At 36.6% G+C, this 19,789-nt stretch overlaps 1 protein-coding gene across 2 annotated transcripts in view; it reads right to left on the reverse strand.

Moving 5' to 3' along the window:
• The window catches only part of Mitofilin (inner membrane mitochondrial protein mitofilin), a 307,825-nt gene that overhangs the window by 286,771 nt on the left and 1,265 nt on the right, over positions 1 to 19,789 (reverse strand). For both annotated transcript variants that reach the window (XM_083140773.1, XM_083140771.1), the window contains exons 2-4: positions 11,836 to 11,903; positions 9,978 to 10,202; positions 1,956 to 2,092 (exon numbers count right to left, since the gene is read on the reverse strand). In XM_083140773.1, the coding sequence (XP_082996899.1) occupies positions 1,956 to 2,092; positions 9,978 to 10,202; positions 11,836 to 11,903 (430 nt within the window). The remainder of the gene's footprint in view (positions 1 to 1,955; positions 2,093 to 9,977; positions 10,203 to 11,835; positions 11,904 to 19,789) is intronic.

A 19,789-nucleotide genomic window follows, 5' to 3' on the forward strand; every position in this document is an offset into this window, starting at 1 on the left:
CAGTTATAACAATGGTTAGTAATTTTTAAACAAAAAGAATCTGTTATATAATGGATGTTGTCAATGGTACATTGTTGTAATATAGCAACTTAACTGAAAAAAGCAGTCTATTTTTTTTTTAAATTATGAATGCCAAATATCATCAGGTAATTCAAATTCATCATTGTTTTCACAAAGTCTCTTGATGTTTTCTGTTACATTAAATTTTAAAGATGGTGGCTTACTCCATTTGTGAAAAAGAAAACTCCACACTGGATCTATGTTACCATTTTCATTATTTAATTTATTCCAGTGTTCTTCTGCAATGAACGAGGCTTCCCAGACATTCAACTCTGTGTTTCCCGTTAATCTTTTTAAAACCCTTCTCTTTTTAATCAAATGCTTCTCTTCGATGATATGAGTTGACAAACCTGTTCTTGGGTTTAGATTTATAATGTCCAAATCATGTTCGTGCCATCTTATTGCCATTTTCCTTGCTGTTTGTCCCACATAGTCTTTTGAACATGAACAACTTATATTATATATTCCTGTGGTTTCCACATCTGGTAGCGAGTTTCTCATTTTGAATTCATTAAATGTACATTCCAAACTTCTTGGTGATTTAATCCATTCCACAAGGGATTCTCACATAAAATTGCAAAAATTTTTAGAAGTTTTAATTTCAAAATTGTTTTTAAATCACCAAGAAGTTTGGAATGTACATTTAATGAATTCAAAATGAGAAACTCGCTACCAGATGTGGAAACCACAGGAATATATAATATAAGTTGTTCATGTTCAAAAGACTATGTGGGACAAACAGCAAGGAAAATGGCAATAAGATGGCAACGAACATGATTTGGACATTATAAATCTAAACCCAAGAACAGGTTTGTCAACTCATATCATCGAAGAGAAGCATTTGATTAAAAAGAGAAGGGTTTTAAAAAGATTAACGGGAAACACAGAGTTGAATGTCTGGGAAGCCTCGTTCATTGCAGAAGAACACTGGAATAAATTAAATAATGAAAATGGTAACATAGATCCAGTGTGGAGTTTTCTTTTTCACAAATGGAGTAAGCCACCATCTTTAAAATTTAATGTAACAGAAAACATCAAGAGACTTTGTGACAACAATGATGAATTTGAATTACCTGATGATATTTGGCATTCATAATTTAAAAAAAAAAAAAAAAAAAAAAAAAAAAAAAAAAAAGACTGCTTTTTTCAGTTAAGTTGCTATATTACAACAATGTACCATTGACAACATCCATTATATAACAGATTCTTTTTGTTTAAAAATTACTAACCATTGTTATAACTGTATCTTTAGTCAAAATGAAAATAAATGTCTGATGAAAGGAGCGTGTGTTCTCCTGAAACGTCACAAAGAAAAAACTGTTTTCTTATGCTTGTAATAACCGTAAACTACAGGAAAATAAAGATAAAAAAAACAAAGCACGTTAAGAAATTTAAAAATTACTATTTTTTCCATGCAATCACTTGTACACACACAACAAAACAAACATCTTCAAGTATTTTGTGCACATGTACATGAATGTGGAAATTAAAAAAGGCATATTTCACATTTTATCTGTAAAATATGATTTTGACATATTTCATGCCGGTGCAAAATTACCTGTGAAAAGGTGGTGCCGCATGATGAAACCGGAACATACCTAGAATGCAGAAAAACTCAATATGCTGACCAAGGCAGAAATTTATTTTATTATAAAACATAAACTAAACGTAACGTTTCAACCTTCTAGCAAGGTCATATTATGTTTTATAATAAAATAAATTTCTGCCTTGGTCAGCATATTGTGTTTTTCATATCATGGAAACAAGGCTTAATGGTGTTATAACTAGAATGCAGAAGATCCTGAGTTCAGGGCATAGGCATTAAAAAGTCAGTAACAGTAAAACACACAAACCAGCTTAATGTTAATTAATGAAATCTGAGGTCAAAAACTTACTTTGGAAAACTGGCATACTAATTGAAGGAGATTCCTCCGTCTGCACATCAGTAGGTGGTGCAGGTGCAGGGTGGAGTAGTGAGGATGCCATTGTAGGTTCTTGCTTTGAATCTTGCATTTTAGAAGTGGAGCTTTTCCTTTACAGAAACAAAGAAATAATGTTAGACATTCTAAATAAATTGCAATCAAAATTTTGATAACATACTGTGAAAGTGTTTACAGAGGAACCCTGGTTATGCATTCTTGCATTTCACAATTCCCTGCTTTATACATTTTCCTCCTTTACAAATTTTTTAGCTGCAGTTCCCAGAAGAAAAAACAGGTTCCACTCTATTACTTATTATTAAGAGCTTAGCAATAATAATATTCATGTATTAATTAATAAGCCTGAGAAGACAGAAATCAAATATTACTCTTTCACACCATCTGACTGTTTACAAATAGCTAGGTTTATTACATTTATTATTGCTACATTAAATATTAACTGTACAAAATTATATAAAGAAAGTTCTATTTGAGAGTAAAAATTACTTCAAAATCCTTTTAAATCTTTAACATGTTTCAATGAATAAAAGTTTTTATTTTACCTAAATAGTTTTCACACAGAACAAAACTAATTCTATTTCATCCTAGCAGCAAATGAACAGAGAATTAGAGTTTGTCATGAAAGCTTAGAGTTTCCTGAATCATAAATATGTGGATTAAGGATTAAGAAATAAATTTTTGTTTACCATTACAAAAAGGGTCAGCCCTTCAAACTGGTTTTAGAATCATAAAAGAATCTTCAATCTTTCATAACACTGCAAATATTCTTCTGATAGAGTAAATCATTTTTGCCAGAATAGAAATCTTAAAACTCTTACCAACAGTCTACTGAAATATATTTCATCCTTGTCCACCCCGTCCCCAACACATACAAAAGTTTTTCAATTACCTTCAGTTAGCACGTGAAGTTCAAAGGAAGAAGTAGGCCTAATTGCTTCGAAGTAAATGTAAAAACATAGAAAAAATTCAAGAGATGGAAGATAGCAAGACGAATTGTTATGGCATAGTGATAATGTCATCAGCTTGTATTCAAGTGAGTCCTGGGTTTGATGCCCAGTGGAGGCACATTCCACAGTGGTTCGGAGCCCACTTTAAACTGTAGGTACAGTCCTGATTAGCCTACATATGAATAAAATGGACTTAAAACAAAAACTCAAAGCAGTATTAACAGCCATTTCATTTACTGCACATAATTTACTTAATTGTAACTTTTCTAAGCAAATGCTTAGAGCATTGCTAACTGCACTGACATATATATATTTCATTTGTACATGGAACTTCGGATTGCTTACATGTATGAGAAATAAATTGCCATTAACCTTTACACGGTGGAACCTCAAGAGCCTGTATTCTCGTTAAAGCTGCCCTTTCAAGCATGCTTTTCAAACTTCCCGCAAAATACAAAAACATCGTAGCTCAAGAACTAGTTATTGTAGAGATGAAATTGGTTTTGTTTTCTTTCTGAGACAAGGCTTTAAGAGAAGGTAAAATTTATGCATTGTGCCTCCCAATATTAGTGTTAAAGAAAGAAGAAGAAAAACAAAAATATATCCATTTAAAAAAACTGTGCCCCCATCTGTGCTCTCTGCCCTCCCACACACACACACACATAAGACCGAATTGATGGACAAAAATGATGTATGTAGTGGTGGCACATTCCCACAACAAAACAAAATTTCGTTGAAATCAGACTGATACTTCTTAGCAACAAAATAATAATGTTGTATAAAGTGGCAGTGTTGCCAGCTTACAGAACAATATATGGAATTTCGCTTCAAGCATTGGTGCTATAAATGCTGGATGAGCCAAATTTGGAGGGAAGCCCGACATAGATATCTATAAGGATATCTATCTATAAGGATATGTAATTCTCATAAAAAAATGGAAATTATATTGTTTGTAACTTTTGGTAGAGAAATTTTAAGTTTGGGGCCATTGTCCTCACTTCCCCTCTAGATCCTTAATTATCAGACATTACTTAAAATGTTGCTTTTTACTCATTCTCACATGTAGAATTTCAATTTTTCAAAAAGATGCAGTGGTTGATGTAAGCCTTGTTGTGTTTGTGTGTGTGATTTCTTATCTCTTCATGCACAAGTCATACAAAAATACGTAGGTTCCAATTAACAACATAACTTTAATTCATGGAAGCCATTCACGTGCATCTTACACACGGTTACTATAACAACCAATCAATAACATGCTATAGAATACAAATTCTTCTTCTTTCTCTATCATGCATCTATCATCTCCTCCTGGATTCTCTTTTTTATTGTTTTAAGTGCTGGTCTCACCGTATCTATCAGGAGGTCCTCTAAGTCTATTCGATTTTCTGATTGGTGTGTGCCCAGTGTCTGTATTTGGTTGAATTTGTTTATCTCTTCCCTCTGCATCCTCCGGCTGTCCTTCTGGTATCGATTCAAGGTTTCGATCAGGTAGATCTGTTGATGAGGGGTTTAGTTCACACTCACGTTTTCGTAGCCACCTGATGTGTACCGTTCGTCTCGATCCGTCGAACAACTGCACATTATATATTAGGCTGTTGCCAACTCTAGACAATACCATTCCTGGTACATGCTTGGGCAAATTTACCTTCAGGGTCTGCACCCAGACTGTATCATTCGGGAAATATGTAAGATAAGTTTTGTCAAGTCTCTTCCTCTCTACTCGGCCCCGCCGTGATCCAAGAAATGGTGAGCGATCCACTCGCCTTTCCCGTTCAGTCAAATATTTATGTCTCTTGTATCGCAGTTGGTCACTTTCCCTTGATTCATCATCCTTATCTGCCATTGCCTGTGTTCGAATTCCAGCTCTCTCTTCTCTCGCCTTCTGAGCCAACTGCCTCAGATGCTCTTCTTTCTTCTCCTTTCCTTTCTGGTCCCTTTCAGCTCTTTCTGAGAGCTGTACTCTCAAACCTTCACTTTTCGGTATTTTAGTATTAATATCTGCGTTATCATTTCTTTCGGATCCCGTATTTGTGAACAATGTGTAACATTGTGCTAACAGTTTTCTCCAACTCGGATGAATACTGTCCAGCCATGAACGTCCAATCAACAGATAACGCAGTTCTTCTTCACACAATATAACTGGCAATTTATACAATACATCATTCAATGATAAATCCACTAAGGTTTGACCTTTCAACTTTAACGTATCGTTATTCACGCCTCGTAACGTTAGTGAAGTAAATTGTGTTCTCCTATGTGGAAACAATTGTTTGAAAGACTTGTTATTAAACAAAGTAACTGTAGATCCAGTATCTAGTTCACATTGTACAATTCGCTTATCAATACACAAATCAACTACGCACGGTTCTGCTGATACAAGAATATTAGTGCCATCTATAGCTTGTGCTCTTGGCTTGAAACTAACACTCCTTGCTTTTGAACGAGTTAGTGTTGCATTTTCCACTTGCGTATTTTCTGTGTTCGATGAGATAGTGCAAGTACTATCTTCTGGCGGATGAGAATCACTAACCCCAACGTGCAATAAAGACAAACCATGAAATTCGTTAAGTATGTTTTGTTCAACAATAGTGTCTAAAGGTTTAATATTAGACGTAGATATTTGATCACTTGTAATTGTCTTACTCGCAACTCCACCATTATTTTTCCTAAACTTGCATTTTACATGCCAATGACCTTTCTTTTTGCAAAATGAACATATCGAATATTTTGCTGGACAATGTCCAAGATCATGCCTTCTGGAGCATCTATCACATTCTTCAGTGCTTTTGTAACTTCTATCCTGAGGATTAACGAAGTTCTTTTTGTGTGCTTGCAAGGACTGGAAACATGGTTTAAATTTCTGTGTCCCAGCAACTGCAACTACATTAGAACTACATTCCTTTTTACGATGTGCGAACATTTGTGTTTCCCGTTCAATTAATTCCATTTGAAGCACAATATCTTGACATTTTGCTGGAGTCAATGTAGGTTCAGACAGTAATTTCTTTCTAATGGCATCAGACCGAACGCCTACAATTATTTGCTCTACAATGGCTTCCTGTAAGTACTGGCCAAAACTACATTTAAGTGTTTGTTGCTGAACACGTACCATAAATCGTGTTGCATCCTCGCCGCTTTCCTGCATGCATTGCCTGAACTTAAAACGTTCCACATATTTGTTTGTTCTCTGGCCATAATGTTTAAGCAGATTGTCCTTGAGGGTCGAATACGTTTGCCGTTCGACTGGTTCAGGTGCAAGGATGTTCTTCAGCACTTTGAAAGCTTCAGACCCTATAACTGCAATCAGTATGGGTACCTTCCTGGCTTCATTAACATCATGAGCCAAGCAAGACTGTTCAAACCTCGTTAAATAATTTTCTATTTCTTCCGAATCTGGCCGGAACTCAGAGAATAAATTCAAACCGAACATATTCATAATTGTGGTCAACTAAATATCACAATATCGCAGACACAATCCGTATCACACTGATTTAAACTTTGTCCTTGTACAATTATTGTAATCTACGCCATAGACACAATTTGTATCGCAGTGATTTGAATTTGCCCTTGTACAATTATTGTAAATAATACACAAACCGTGCAATCTTGGTTTCTTACGGTAGAAATTGATCAAGCCGACACAATTTCTCCTTGCATAAACCTATGCTGGAATGATGATCGTCGCGTAATCTTTTGACGTCTTCATCGATACTCACGAAGAATCACCAAGAATATCCTGTACGACTCCGCCATAGATGTAAGCCTTGTTTTGGTGTGTGTGTGATTTCTTATCTCTTCATGCACAAGACATCCAAAAATACGTAGGTTCCAATTAACAACATAACTTTAATTCATGGAAGCCATTCACGTACATCTTACACACGGTTACTATAACAACCAATCAATAACATGCTATAGAATACAAATTCTTCTTCTTCCTCTATCATGCTTCTATCAGTTGACAAGTTATAGACCTTTATCTTCAATTTATCCCATAGTAAAAAAAAAAGGAAAACAATGGACTTTGTCACATCACTTATTAACAAAAATACGTTAGAGCAATCAAATTGGTCTACTTACGCAAGTGAGTATTTTTGTTTATAGATAGTGAGTAACACGCACGTAACCAATATGTTATCACTTATTAATAGTAACAATGGACATATTGTTTTGCAATTTAAGAATGTAATACCTTTAGAGGTATACTAATGAACAAAAAAGACAGAATTAAAATATAGTGTATAGTTTTCAAGATATGGCATGTTAATTCTGCCATGTGGTTCGAGTAAATTTCAAATATCGGGCCTTTGCCCCTACGTGTCCTTAATTGTTGCATGTTGATTAAAATGTTGCCTATTACTCATTCTCACATATGGAATTTAGATTTTTCAAAAAGATGCAGTAGTTTAGAAGTTATAGCTATTTTTAATCTATCCCATAATATTATGAGGGTAACAAAGGAAAACAAACGACTTTTTCGAACTTCGCTTGTTAATAATAGTAACAATATGTAGATGTATTGTTTTGAAATTCGGCTATGTCACACCTTCATATGTATACTAAAGATAAAAATAGACAGAACTTAAATATCTTGTGTAGTTTTCAAGAAATTGCACGTTAATTGCTGCCAATTGAAGGTCGATATATTGACCATCCAGATGCTAAATGTTAAACATTTTTGTACAGTTCTTCTAAAGTATGCTATGTACTGTATAGCAGGGATTGGCATGACCATGAACTATCATTAGCTCGCGGATTTATTTTCAGTGACTCTTGAATTGTTGGCACACACTGCCAGTGCTGCCAGAGATCTTCAGAGGTACTTCATGAATGTCGTGTTTCCATGCTGATAGGAGACACTGACGAGTCTGACAAACATTCGCATATCAGCAACAATAACGGATTTCAGAGTGCAAATCATTAAAGCTGAAAAGAAGGGACCATTATGGGATGTTCATGTCCCTCTGTCAGTGTCCATGATACTATTGCTATTTTTATTTAACTACCAAGGCAACATAAATTAACTCGATTTACCTGTCTGGCTGTGGAATCTAAAATTTATTTCTAAACTTGAAGATCTTCCTTTGAGTTTTTATTTGAGTTTTGAATTTTGTTTTAAGTCAACTTTTATACACAAATAGGCTAATTGATACTGGACATAAAATATGAAGTGGTATTTGAACCACTATGTGCTTCCACCAGGTACTGAACCTTGGACCCCTTGACTGATTGACTGAATTTGAAATTTTGAGTGCATCAGCACTTAGGCTATTTTGCACCCATCACATTATACGGGGTCCAACCCCTTACCATAACTAAAATATAATTAATACGAGGGAGAATCAAATGAAAACCGCAATTAATTTTTTTCCACTATTTTAATGCAGGGATAATGTTTGATTCTACATTATTTTTCCATATAGTCCCTTCCCAGTTCAATGCACTTACGCCATCGGATAGGTACTGTTTCGATACCACGTGAGAAAAATTATTTTGGATGACTGTGTAGCCACTCGTGTACTGCCGATTGGACATCTTCATCCAACTTGAACCTCTGCCCTCCAAGGTGCTCCTTTAATGGACCAAAGATGGGGAAATCAGATGGTGCCAAATCTGGTGAGTATGGCGGATGTGGTAGGCACTTGAAGCGTAGGTCATCGATGGTTTTCATGGTTGCACGAGCAGAATGAGGACAGGCGCTATCATGTTGAAGCAAAACACCTGCATTCAGCAATCCCCTTCTCATTGTGCGTATCGCTGGCCTCAAATGGTTCTTGAGAAGGTCGGTGTAGGTGGCACTAGTCACTGTCATACGTGGGGGCATGTAGTGTTCCAGAATAGGACCTTTCTTATCCCAGAATAAAGTCAACATGACTTTCCCTGCAGAGGGCTGGCTGCGAAACTTCTTTCGTTTCGACGAAGACAAATGTCGCCATTCTTTGCTTGCACGTTTCGTCTCCGGTTGAAAATGGTGCACCCAACTTTCATCTCCGGTGACAATGTGAGCTAGAAAATCCTCACCCTCCTCTTCATAATGCCTCAGCAGCTCTTGACATGCTCCTGAATAAGCCTATCTGCTGTGGCTATGGACTTCTCTGTCACAACTCACTGAGCCTGACCCGGACGGGGAGCATCAGTCAATGAAGTCGTACCTTCTGCAAATTTCTTGCACCAATCGTATACTTGCCGCTGTGACAGACAGGCGTCCCCATATTTAATCTGCATTCTCCGATGAATATCAACCGGTTTCACACCTTCACTCCATAAAAATCGTATAACTCCACTCTGTTCCTGCTTGGTGCAACTGCGTAGTGGTGCCGCCATCTTGCATCAGCTGTTACTCACATCCAACCCCACCTACCGGCACTGCTTCGTACTACCAGCTCAGAAAGACATCAAGGACTGTGTCTGCAAATTTCCAAACACTTAGAAAGAAGAAAAGATTTTTAATGGCACTTTTGCGGTTTTCATTTGATTCTCCCTCATATAACATAACTGTAATGTCAGTTGACTAAAATATTCTTACCTGGGTTAAAAGCTGAGGCTGTAAAGGGGCAGTCAGCACATACAAGGATAAAACACAGGAAAACTCGCACACAGTCCTACAGAGGATTATACTAGCTGTAGGTCCAGATGCCAAAGCCTCATTAGTCTGTAAAATGCAGTCCAGGATTGACAATTAGGTGTATTATGTGGAAGTGTCAGCCTTTTACACCCCGGAACCCTTTGATTACAAGGCGACATCATTACCACTATGCCATCAGGAAGACACCAACAAAGATCTTGCAAACAGTGGTATAACAACTTTCATTACTGCAGCATTTTTCTTATTGAAAATAATAATTTTGTTACATCTGAAAGGATTATGAAGGAAGAAATTAACATGAAAAATTAAATCCATCAAATGTTGAAAGTAGCTCCTTTGCTAAGGGAGTTGTGCGATTTCTGGAATACAGTATCATGCTTACTCTGGGAAAAAATGTTGAACAGTATCAAGCAATTGTAATGTTTAGTGTTTCCAAATACTTACAATGGTATCATGTCTTTCACTCCTTTAGTAAAACTTTCTATTTTCTCCTTTCCTCCTTTGACACTTTCACTGCCTTCAAGTAACTTTAGCAGCGTATCAGACAAAGGCACATTTCCTTCCAACCACTTCCGGAATTCAGGATCAAACAATGCATATGCTACTGTCCCTCCAGCTGCTAATGTGAGTGTACCTACACCCAAAATTAGTATTCGGCCACCGCCTCCACTGCAAACAAAGAACACAAAAGATTTAAGTAAGAACAAAAACATTTATGTACTGATCACACAGTAGCAAATGAAAAACAACATAATTATTATAAATACATAAAGAAGAGAAACTGATTGAATTTGTATGGTGTGGGCTGCTGCTTATCAAAATTAATTGATTTGCTTTATTTTACTTTGCTTTTCAGCCACTTTTGGCTAATCATGAAGATGAGGATGAGTGATTATATGATGAAATTGATGAAGAGAGACTCATAAAGAACACACATGTCCAGGCTAGGATTCGAACCCAGGACCCCTGACATTGTAGCACGTTGTGCTAACCACTCCAAAGTGGAAATCGGCCTGCTTGTGAAAAATGGTGTCTTTTGTATTATTAGGGCCTAAATTTTGAGAAAAACATTTTTCTTTCTGCAAATACCATATTTACTCATGTACAGTGCTCACTTTTTTTTCCAAAAATAGAGGTGCGTATTATGCATTGAATAATTGAACAGCCAAAATTAAAATCACGCATGTTTTCAATATGGCCATGGTGGCTCAGTTGGTAATGCATCTGACTACCATGCTAAAGGTCCCGGGTTCGATCCCCGGCCGGTTCAAATCCGGGAACTTTTCTAACGTTGGAAGCGGCCCCGGCACCCACCCAGCATCGAATGATATGGGTGCCTGGTGGAAACCCTGGGGGTAAAGGCAGTAAGGGGCGTGATGCTGATCACATCACCCCCACTCACAACCGGATCAAGAAAGTGTGGGGCGTTACCCCACACCCCCTATACGGCTTTATGGTGTGGTAGCGCGATGTGCTAACCATGTTCACCTTGTTCCGATGTTCAACAAGTCCATGACGGAGGTCAGCATCGGGACAAGGAACACAAACCAGTGATCAAAATAGCCAGTGGCCTAAACAAACACAAACTATATTTCGTCTCACACCTTGACAACCCAGGAGTACATGGTGCCCAGAGCAAGTGCAATTCACAATACATTGGCAGATCAATCAGAGCCATCAATGAACGGATACAACAGCACTTACTGGATGCAAAAAAAATTTCAAGCCACTACCAGACTAGTAAAGTACCTCCAGTTCAACAAACACATGGTCAAAAAAGTTTCAGTCAGGCATACATCATACATGGTGACTGACACCAAATTCAAAGACACACATGCAATTGTGCAGTTTCCTCATGAATTGAACATTGACAACAGTATTTGGTTACCGCTCTTGCAGCAACTGAAACAAAGCACACGCAGAAAACGTAGCAAACGAACTGGCTACAGCAGCGCTCCTAGCGACACGCAGGGAAACTTAAGGAACCAGAAGCCAGCACAGCAGTGAAGCAAATGGATGGTGGGGGAGGCCATTGTAATTAAAAGAAGCTCTACAAGCAAGTTTTGCAGAAAAAGTAGTAATTTGCTTACATGTATTTATTAAAATGAAGTTCTTATGGGAATATGTCAAATTAAATACGTATGAAGATGTTGAAAACAGATAAATAGAAAACATTGCAATGTAAGAGAGATAAAAAAAAAATATACGGCAATGCATCAATCTTGATGTTGTATTAATTAGATTTTCATATTTTTAGTTTAAAAAATAACATTGTGTTTATGAGAAATAAATAAGAGCTCACCCGCCACTACTGGAACTAGACTGAAATCTGGAGGGTGAATTCGTCCTGCATGTTACTCTCTTTGGCACCTAGAAAATTACAAGCAAAGTTAGATAATATTTTACAGTAGGCATTAAAATGAAATAGAAGTTAAGTTTATTCTAAATACAAGATGAAAAATTTGATTTGTCCTTTTATTTGTTCAATTGCACTAAATTTAAAACACATCAAACAAAAAATTAGACCCTTCCAGGTGAACACACAATGGTTATCTTTGCACTGCCAACGCCCAAAATTAACAAATAAGTCTTATACACGATAAGCATACTTTGATAAGCATGAAATTATTCATACCAGACTTAATTTTTTAAAGAAGCCAGGAAATTGATGTGTATTTTTGTGTCAACTTTCTTGATTTAAACGCAGCTATCATCGAATTGTTGTCATAAGGTTAACAAGGGGTTCGAATATGGAAATAACTTCAATCCCTAACAAGATTTCGGTAAGGCCAGCCGCATGCTGGATTCCACACGTCATGGCACAACGAGTCATTCTTGTTGCATACCGACTTACAGAAGGTTTAACATGAGGTTATTATGGGTAGCCGCACACAAGATGTAACATTTGACCGAATCACAATGCGACAAAACAATAAAGGTCTAGAGAATTTGGTCTTGCGAGGAGTGCCAAGTGACAAAATGCACTCCACATGCATGAATTCACTCTCTTCAGTGCACCGACGGCATGTCACTCATCACTGTATCCCTTGACAGCATGTATGTAAAGGTTCAAGGTCAAAAATGAAACTTGATCCCCAGAAGCTAATCACTTTGCTACAAGCAAGGCCTCCATCGAACAATTATTCCTCGACTGAGCACCATGATAAGGACAAAATAAATGTGCTATGGAATGAAGTGTCACAATTACATTACCTGAAAAAATAGGTCTATTGGAAATTATCTTGTATTTGGACAGAGAATGTAATGTACAAAATGTATCATAAATTGCACAAGAAAAACAATCTTCAGGCCAGTTTGATATTTATTGCTTGAATAAGTATATGTTGCAGTACGCGAATTAAAACTTTTTCCTTCTTTGGAGGGAGTCCATCTATAGCTAGATTTGTGTGTCAACAGGAAATGTATTTACAAGGACATCTACTCTCTTTTGAAAGGAGATAAATTAACATTATAATGAAAAATAATTATCATATTTACATATAAAGTGCCAAAAAAGGGTAGGGGATAGAAATATCCTTGGTAGTAATGAAAACTTACTTTTGTTGCCAGGAATAATTGGCTGCCTGATCCCCCCTTCCATGTTACCTCACACACACTGTTGTTTTACACCCTTTCCAACTTCATTTTTCTTAATTTGTAAAGTAATGTTATGGAACACTGCCGTGCCTGGAATTAAAGTAATCAGCACCTCTTTTTGCCTTCTTGTTCTTCTATGAAGAACACAACAAGACTCGTCTTGCCTCGTTGTGTTGTGTTGCATCATGTCCTGTTAGATCTGGTGTGTGGCTGGTCTAATGTAGTAAATTTCATCAGTTTATTAAAACCCCATTATGCAGATTGACTAACAGAGACTGGATTGACAGCTCAAAGTGGGATCCAAACCAATGTGCAATATTCCTCCACCAAGGATCGATCATGGGACTCCATAGTTAGAGGTTTGTAGTTTGCTGCAAGGTCTTGCCATCTGTGAGAGGGATTCCACTTACCAACAGGAGTGCTGAAAACAGCATGTGCTCTGTCCGTTCTCCGTCAACCACAACTCATCGTTCTCTTTATGATGGGAACATTCATTGCCACATTCATAGCAGAAATGAGGGGAAGGCACATAAAAGCAAGTGGAGAAGAATTTGCCCTTTCAAAAGACTCATGCAACAGCGTGGCCAATCACCATGTTGGAACCAAGCATATGTTTGGCGACAACAACCTCCATCTGACAATATTTGGCAGCAGCTTTACTGGGATAAACCTTCTGGCTTATGATAGGTGGCAGCATTACTACTATGCCATTGGGAACACCAGTAAATTTTATTTATTTATTGAGAAAATTCGAGATACAGCACAGTTGGCCATTTTACATTGAAATTGTCAACAATGAAAATGCAAAGATAATAATAATAATAATAAGCCAAAAAATATTTAAAAAATAATAAAAGTAACAAAATAACACAAAAGTGAATAGGAAATTAACAAAAAATAAGTATTTGATATTTTTTAGAAACATTTCTTCTAATAGATGACCGAAAGGCAACCTCAGAGGAAAATATATAGATTCTTGATGATAGATCATCGTATTGTGCGGCAAGTCTGTAAAAGATAGATCTTTTTTGAATTTCAAGTCTAGGTTTTTCTGTATAAAATAATCTTGTATTGCGAGTTGAGCGGATAGATACTCTTAAAGTGGAATTCCTCAAGAAGTGTGTTGCAGCGGATTTTGCCATTCACAATTTTGTATAAATAACTGAAATCATTCTGCAAGCGTCGCTGATAAGCAGTTTGTAAGTTTAGAAAAGACAAGAGATGTGGAGATGAAAAATTGCGTAATGAGGGAACCCTGTATCGAACTATAGCTAGGAAGAAGTGTAAGACTGAATCGATTCTAGAGAGATGAGTGGGACATGCCATGGACCAGATGGGAGAGCAGTATTCTATTATTGGGGAAATGAATGATTTGAAGTACAAGGTGAGGGCTGAGATGTCACTAATTTCAGTGAAACGGTACAGTAAACCTAAGAGAGGCATGGCCCTTTTAGTGGTGCCTAAAATTTGTTCCTCAAATGTGAGCTTTTGGTCGAAAACAATGCCTAGGTCTTTGTAGGGGGATACTGCTTGAATATTATTGCCAGAGACGGAATAAGATGACTTTAACAGGTTCTTCTTGAGAGAGATGGTGAGAGCAGAACACTTTTCAGGATGTAATGTAAGGCCCCATGTCAGACACCAGGAAGTAAGTGTTGTTATGTCATTCTGAAGAAGATGAGTATCGTCGGAAGTGGATATTTCTCTGAAAATTTTACAGTCATCTGCAAAAAGAAGATAGTTACTAGAGGGAGCTGTGAGATGGTCGATGAATAGTATGAATAAGAGATGTCCTAGAACATTGCCCTGTGGAACTCCAGAGAGGACAGGAAGGAAGTTAGATAAGGTCCCTGGAAGAACGACATGTTGTTGGCGATCACTAAGGTAACCTGTGAGAAGGGTTAGAAATTTGCCATGAATGTTGAATCTATTGCATAATTTGTGAATCAGAAGGCGGTGACTAACAGTATCAAAGGCTTTGGCTAGATCGAAGTATATTACATCTAATTGTGAATTATTTGAAATAAATTTCATAGCATGCACGAGAAAAACAGACAGGTTTGTAAGACAGGAGCTACCAGGAAGAAAGGCATGTTGGTTTGAGCTTAATTATGGTGAAACAAATTTGTAGTCTGTCTTTGATTACTTTTTCACAGATGATGGACAGAGGAGAGAGTAGGGAGATTGGTCTGTAAGAAGAAACAAGATTTTTGTTACCACTTTTGTGAATCGGTGTGATGTTAGCTTGTTTCCAAACGTGAGGAAAGACGCCTTCCGAGAAACATCTGTTCAAGAGAATGAGAGGGGATAACACAAGGATTGCACCATTTTCCTGAGGAACACGGAGTTGATTTCATCCGGACCTAGGGCACGGTGAGCTGAAAGAGACAACAATAGATTTTTCACCTCATTGGGTGTAGTGGCAAGCATCCTTAGAGAGGAGGGGCAGACTGGCCTTACGTTTGGCAACGCTGTAAGGGAGGACGGTGGGCAGAAGTTACCGTGAAAATAAGCATTGAAGAGTTCTGCCCTTCGGTCATGTGTGGCACTTTCACTATCATGTGTAATTTCAGCTGGAATCCTATTATTATTTTTTCTTGAGATTATTAAGATTATTAGATTAAAAAAGTTTTTAATGATTCACTTAACTCACATGCTAACTAGCAGTTCAGTACAAATGCCGTGATTTCTTGGAAAGTTATTTTCCTCCTATACGTTGCAAAACATTTTTAAATGTTAATTCAATACTTAAGAAACACTCATAATAATCATTTTGAACACTAGACCAAGTGACTGATTATAAGAAGAAGGTTAGTTTTATATATTTCTTTGTCCATATTTTCTGTAAATTTGAAGAAATGATGTACAATTATTGAGTTGATATCAAGTAGATAATGTTATTTAGTAATCCAATTTCCCCATTTATTATTTTATAATTCTGTGTAATTCTATTTCACATGATTTTGTGATGGACATGAAGAATAATGAAGAGACAAGGGAAGCAACAAATGCTTCAGACTAAGATGACAGAGACAGGGCTTTGATCAGGCACTCAATACAAGTGTTTAGAAACATCAGAGATTAAGTAGAAGCTTTCAACATAACCAGACAATGCAGTTATAGAAATAAACATTCTGTCACAAAATGTCCATGGGGAGTTCATATTATACCTGAGGAAGTACGGTATAGTATTACCTCAAGGTTAAACATTTATTCAGAAAGATTTGAGTAAAGGGTAGAATTTTTCCATGTAAAAAGCAAAGACATTGTTCCTGTGGTTAGCTGTCTTAATCCAGAGCAAAACAAAAACAGAAGAATTACTGTGACTTTAACATAACCAACTTCGATGAATTATTCATATTCAGATTGCTTTCTCAACATATTGTATGTACAGTATGCTTGTATGTCACAGTAATTCTTCTCTTCAGGGTGTCTACAATTTCATAAAAACAAAATTCCCTGATTTTTCAGGGTTTACCAGACAAAGAACCAAAATTTTCCAGACCAAGTCATTAGGGCCATTCATATATTTAAACATGTATGTACGAATGATGGTACATTTTAGCTCAACACAACACTTACAATCCCACTTAAAAAAGTGTTTTAGAATATTCACTTCTTTCTTCTTCTTTTTCTTTCCTGGCACTACAGTCCATCTCAGACCCTGGCCTCCTTCAGAATCTACCGCCATCCATCTCCATTCACAACCTTCCTTCTCCAACTCCTAATTCCCAGCACACTCAGGTCCTGTTCCACCGGATCAACCCAGGTGGTCTTCCTACTTTTCTTCTCGCATCCATATTCGTAAATGTGATCTTTTTACACACCATGTTGTCTGGCATTCAGTATATATGCCCCAACCACCTTAGCCATGTTAGATTAATTTTCTTCACAATTTCTATATCCTGATAAAGCTAACATAGTTCCATATTATATCTTCTCCATAATCCATTTTCATATATCGGCCCATAGATCCTCCTCAGAATATTCCTTTCAAAGCTTCCGATCATTGACTCAGCCTTCTTGGTTATTATCCATGATTCACATCCATACATTAAAATAGGTCTTATTAACGTTTTTTACAGTTTAACTTTTGTTTTCCTTCTTATGTACTGAGACTTTATATGTTTCCCCGAGTCCAAAATAGCTTCTATACTTATCCTGTGTTTAATCTCTGTCAGAGAATCTCTTCTCAGTTATATATGCGCCAAGATATTTAAATCCCTGAACTCTCCTAAAAGAGAGTCTGTTAACTTCAAAGGTTGCAGTATTAGTAGGCACTTTAGTTATTTCCATATATTTTGTTTTAGCTGCATTTACTGTGAGCCCCATTTCTTATGCTGCAGTGAGAAGGTTAGCTACCGTTTCACGTAATGCTCTTGTTGTTCTGGCTATTATTACTATATCATCTGCATATGCCATAATTTGCACCAATTTGTTTATTATGGTTCCACTAGTTTCTATGCCTGCTTCCCTGACAGCCTTTTCTAATGCAACATTGAATAGTACACATGACAAGGCATCCCATTGGAGTTGGCAGTATTTTTTCTGTTCCATGGTTTTTGTTTATCTTTATTTCTAAATATAAAATACAATTTACAATATGCAAGTCGTAGCTAGACATAAACAGTGTTTTCAAGAAAGCTGACTTTTTTGAATAGGCGGTTCTTTCCGAGTGTTATCTACATATTTTGGTAGGCTTATTAAATATATTGATGTAGTATAAACATATTCACATAACTAGAGTAGTTTTGTATGTGTTTTTAATGGAACCTAATAGTATGATATCATGTTTGAATTTGTTATAAGAAATATCAACTGGTCTGTGGTCTCACAAAGGTTGAGAACCACTGCAACAATCAGCCAAAATACATCACTAGTTGGTCCATGACCAGCTTCATCGGCCATTTAACCAAATTATGCATCATGTACCTGAAAGGCAGAATACAAATATATTTTACTGAACACAAAATTTAATGTAAAGAGATCTGACACTAGATTTTCAAAAGGTAGAGCAGGTTTTTTTAAATTTTTTGCTTCATATATGTGTTCGTACAACAAATTCAAACATTGAAAAACGTATCATACTATGTTCTATTAAAAACACATACAAAACTACTCTAATTATGTGAATGTGTTTCTACTTCATAGATATCTACTAAGCCTAATGAAATATGAACATAACACTCGAAAAGAATTGCCCATTCAAAAATGCCAGCTTTCTTGAAAACACTGTTTGTCTAGATATGAATTTTATATTGTAAATTGTATTTTATATTTAGGAATGAGTGTGTATTTTACAGGAGGGAGATACACAAAAACCATGGAACAGAAAAAATACGGTACTAGTTAGATATACCGAAAACACATTTAACTCGTTTATTTTCAAATTAATTTCATTTGTACTTACATCATATGCATAGCGGAACATTTTTCAACTTGGGATTGCTTTTTTTCAATGAAAAAGCGTAATTTTTAACATTGTAAGTATTTATTGGTCGTTGCTAATTGGCGGCCAAAACATGACTCACGTTGTCTACCGTCAGCTGATATACTGTGTCGTCAGCTGAGCAGTGTTTCCAAACTTATGAACCGATAAATGCCGCACAAACTATTCACAAAAGGTCTTTAAGCGAAAATTAATCCACAAAACATTCACGAAAGGTTAGGTTAAGCAAACATAGAAAATTGAATTTTAAAAAAAAATGCTCACACGTCATCTTGTAAAACTACCGCGTGGTTGCTACACTAACACTTATTAAACGAAAAATGATGGTTTTTAATCCACAAACCATTCACGGAAGGTTAGGTTAGGCAAACAGAAAATTAAATTGGAAAAAAAAAAAGCTTACACGTCATCTTGTAAAACTACCGCATGGTTGCTACACTGACAGGGGGTTACATAATAGAATGCACGGAACATTTGATTCACGTAGTCGACGGTAATGGTGGCACGAGCTATCGTGCAACGGAGATACATGAATGTCAAAAATTACATTATTTACCGGCCGAATAAGTTGCACGAATGGAATAAACACTATTTCCAGCTTCCAAAAGTACACAGGAACTCAAGGTAACACTTTACTATACCGGAGATGGATTTCTTCAAATTTACAGGAGAAAGTACTTACGCAAATCGTTTTCTGTAGCATTGTTGATCTTCGGGAATGTAGTTTTGATCCATTTTAATGCGAATGCATGTGGTTTTCTACGAAAATTTATTTCCAACATGCTATTGCTGCTGCAGCCATTTGCTTTCTGCACGAGAGCACAATACACGCTATTGCTGCTGCTACAAGCCGATGTTGTTCGTATATGCTAAATTGAACGAAAGGAGTGCTAATGGAACCGGTACTACTTTACTATACCTGAGACACCTGGGAATCATTTCTTTCACACTTTTTTACATTGCTAACATACTATTCTGCATTCCGGAACACTTATTTAGGTGAAATAATTGAATTTGTTAGGAAAGTAATGTATATTTCTTACATTTACGAGTACTTACTGTTCTTGTTTATTTCCACACACAACATGGCGATAGCTTACCGTTGATCGTTCCTTGAGCCAGAAAAACCATTGACGTTAGCCCAAAAATTCACGATAGCCCCACAAACCATCATGGGGACGAGGTATGCCTACTAGGTTAGGTTAGGCCT

Source organism: Lepisma saccharinum, chromosome 19 (assembly GCF_977018435.1).
Source record: "Lepisma saccharinum chromosome 19, izLepSacc3.1, whole genome shotgun sequence".
NCBI lineage: Eukaryota > Metazoa > Arthropoda > Insecta > Zygentoma > Lepismatidae > Lepisma > Lepisma saccharinum.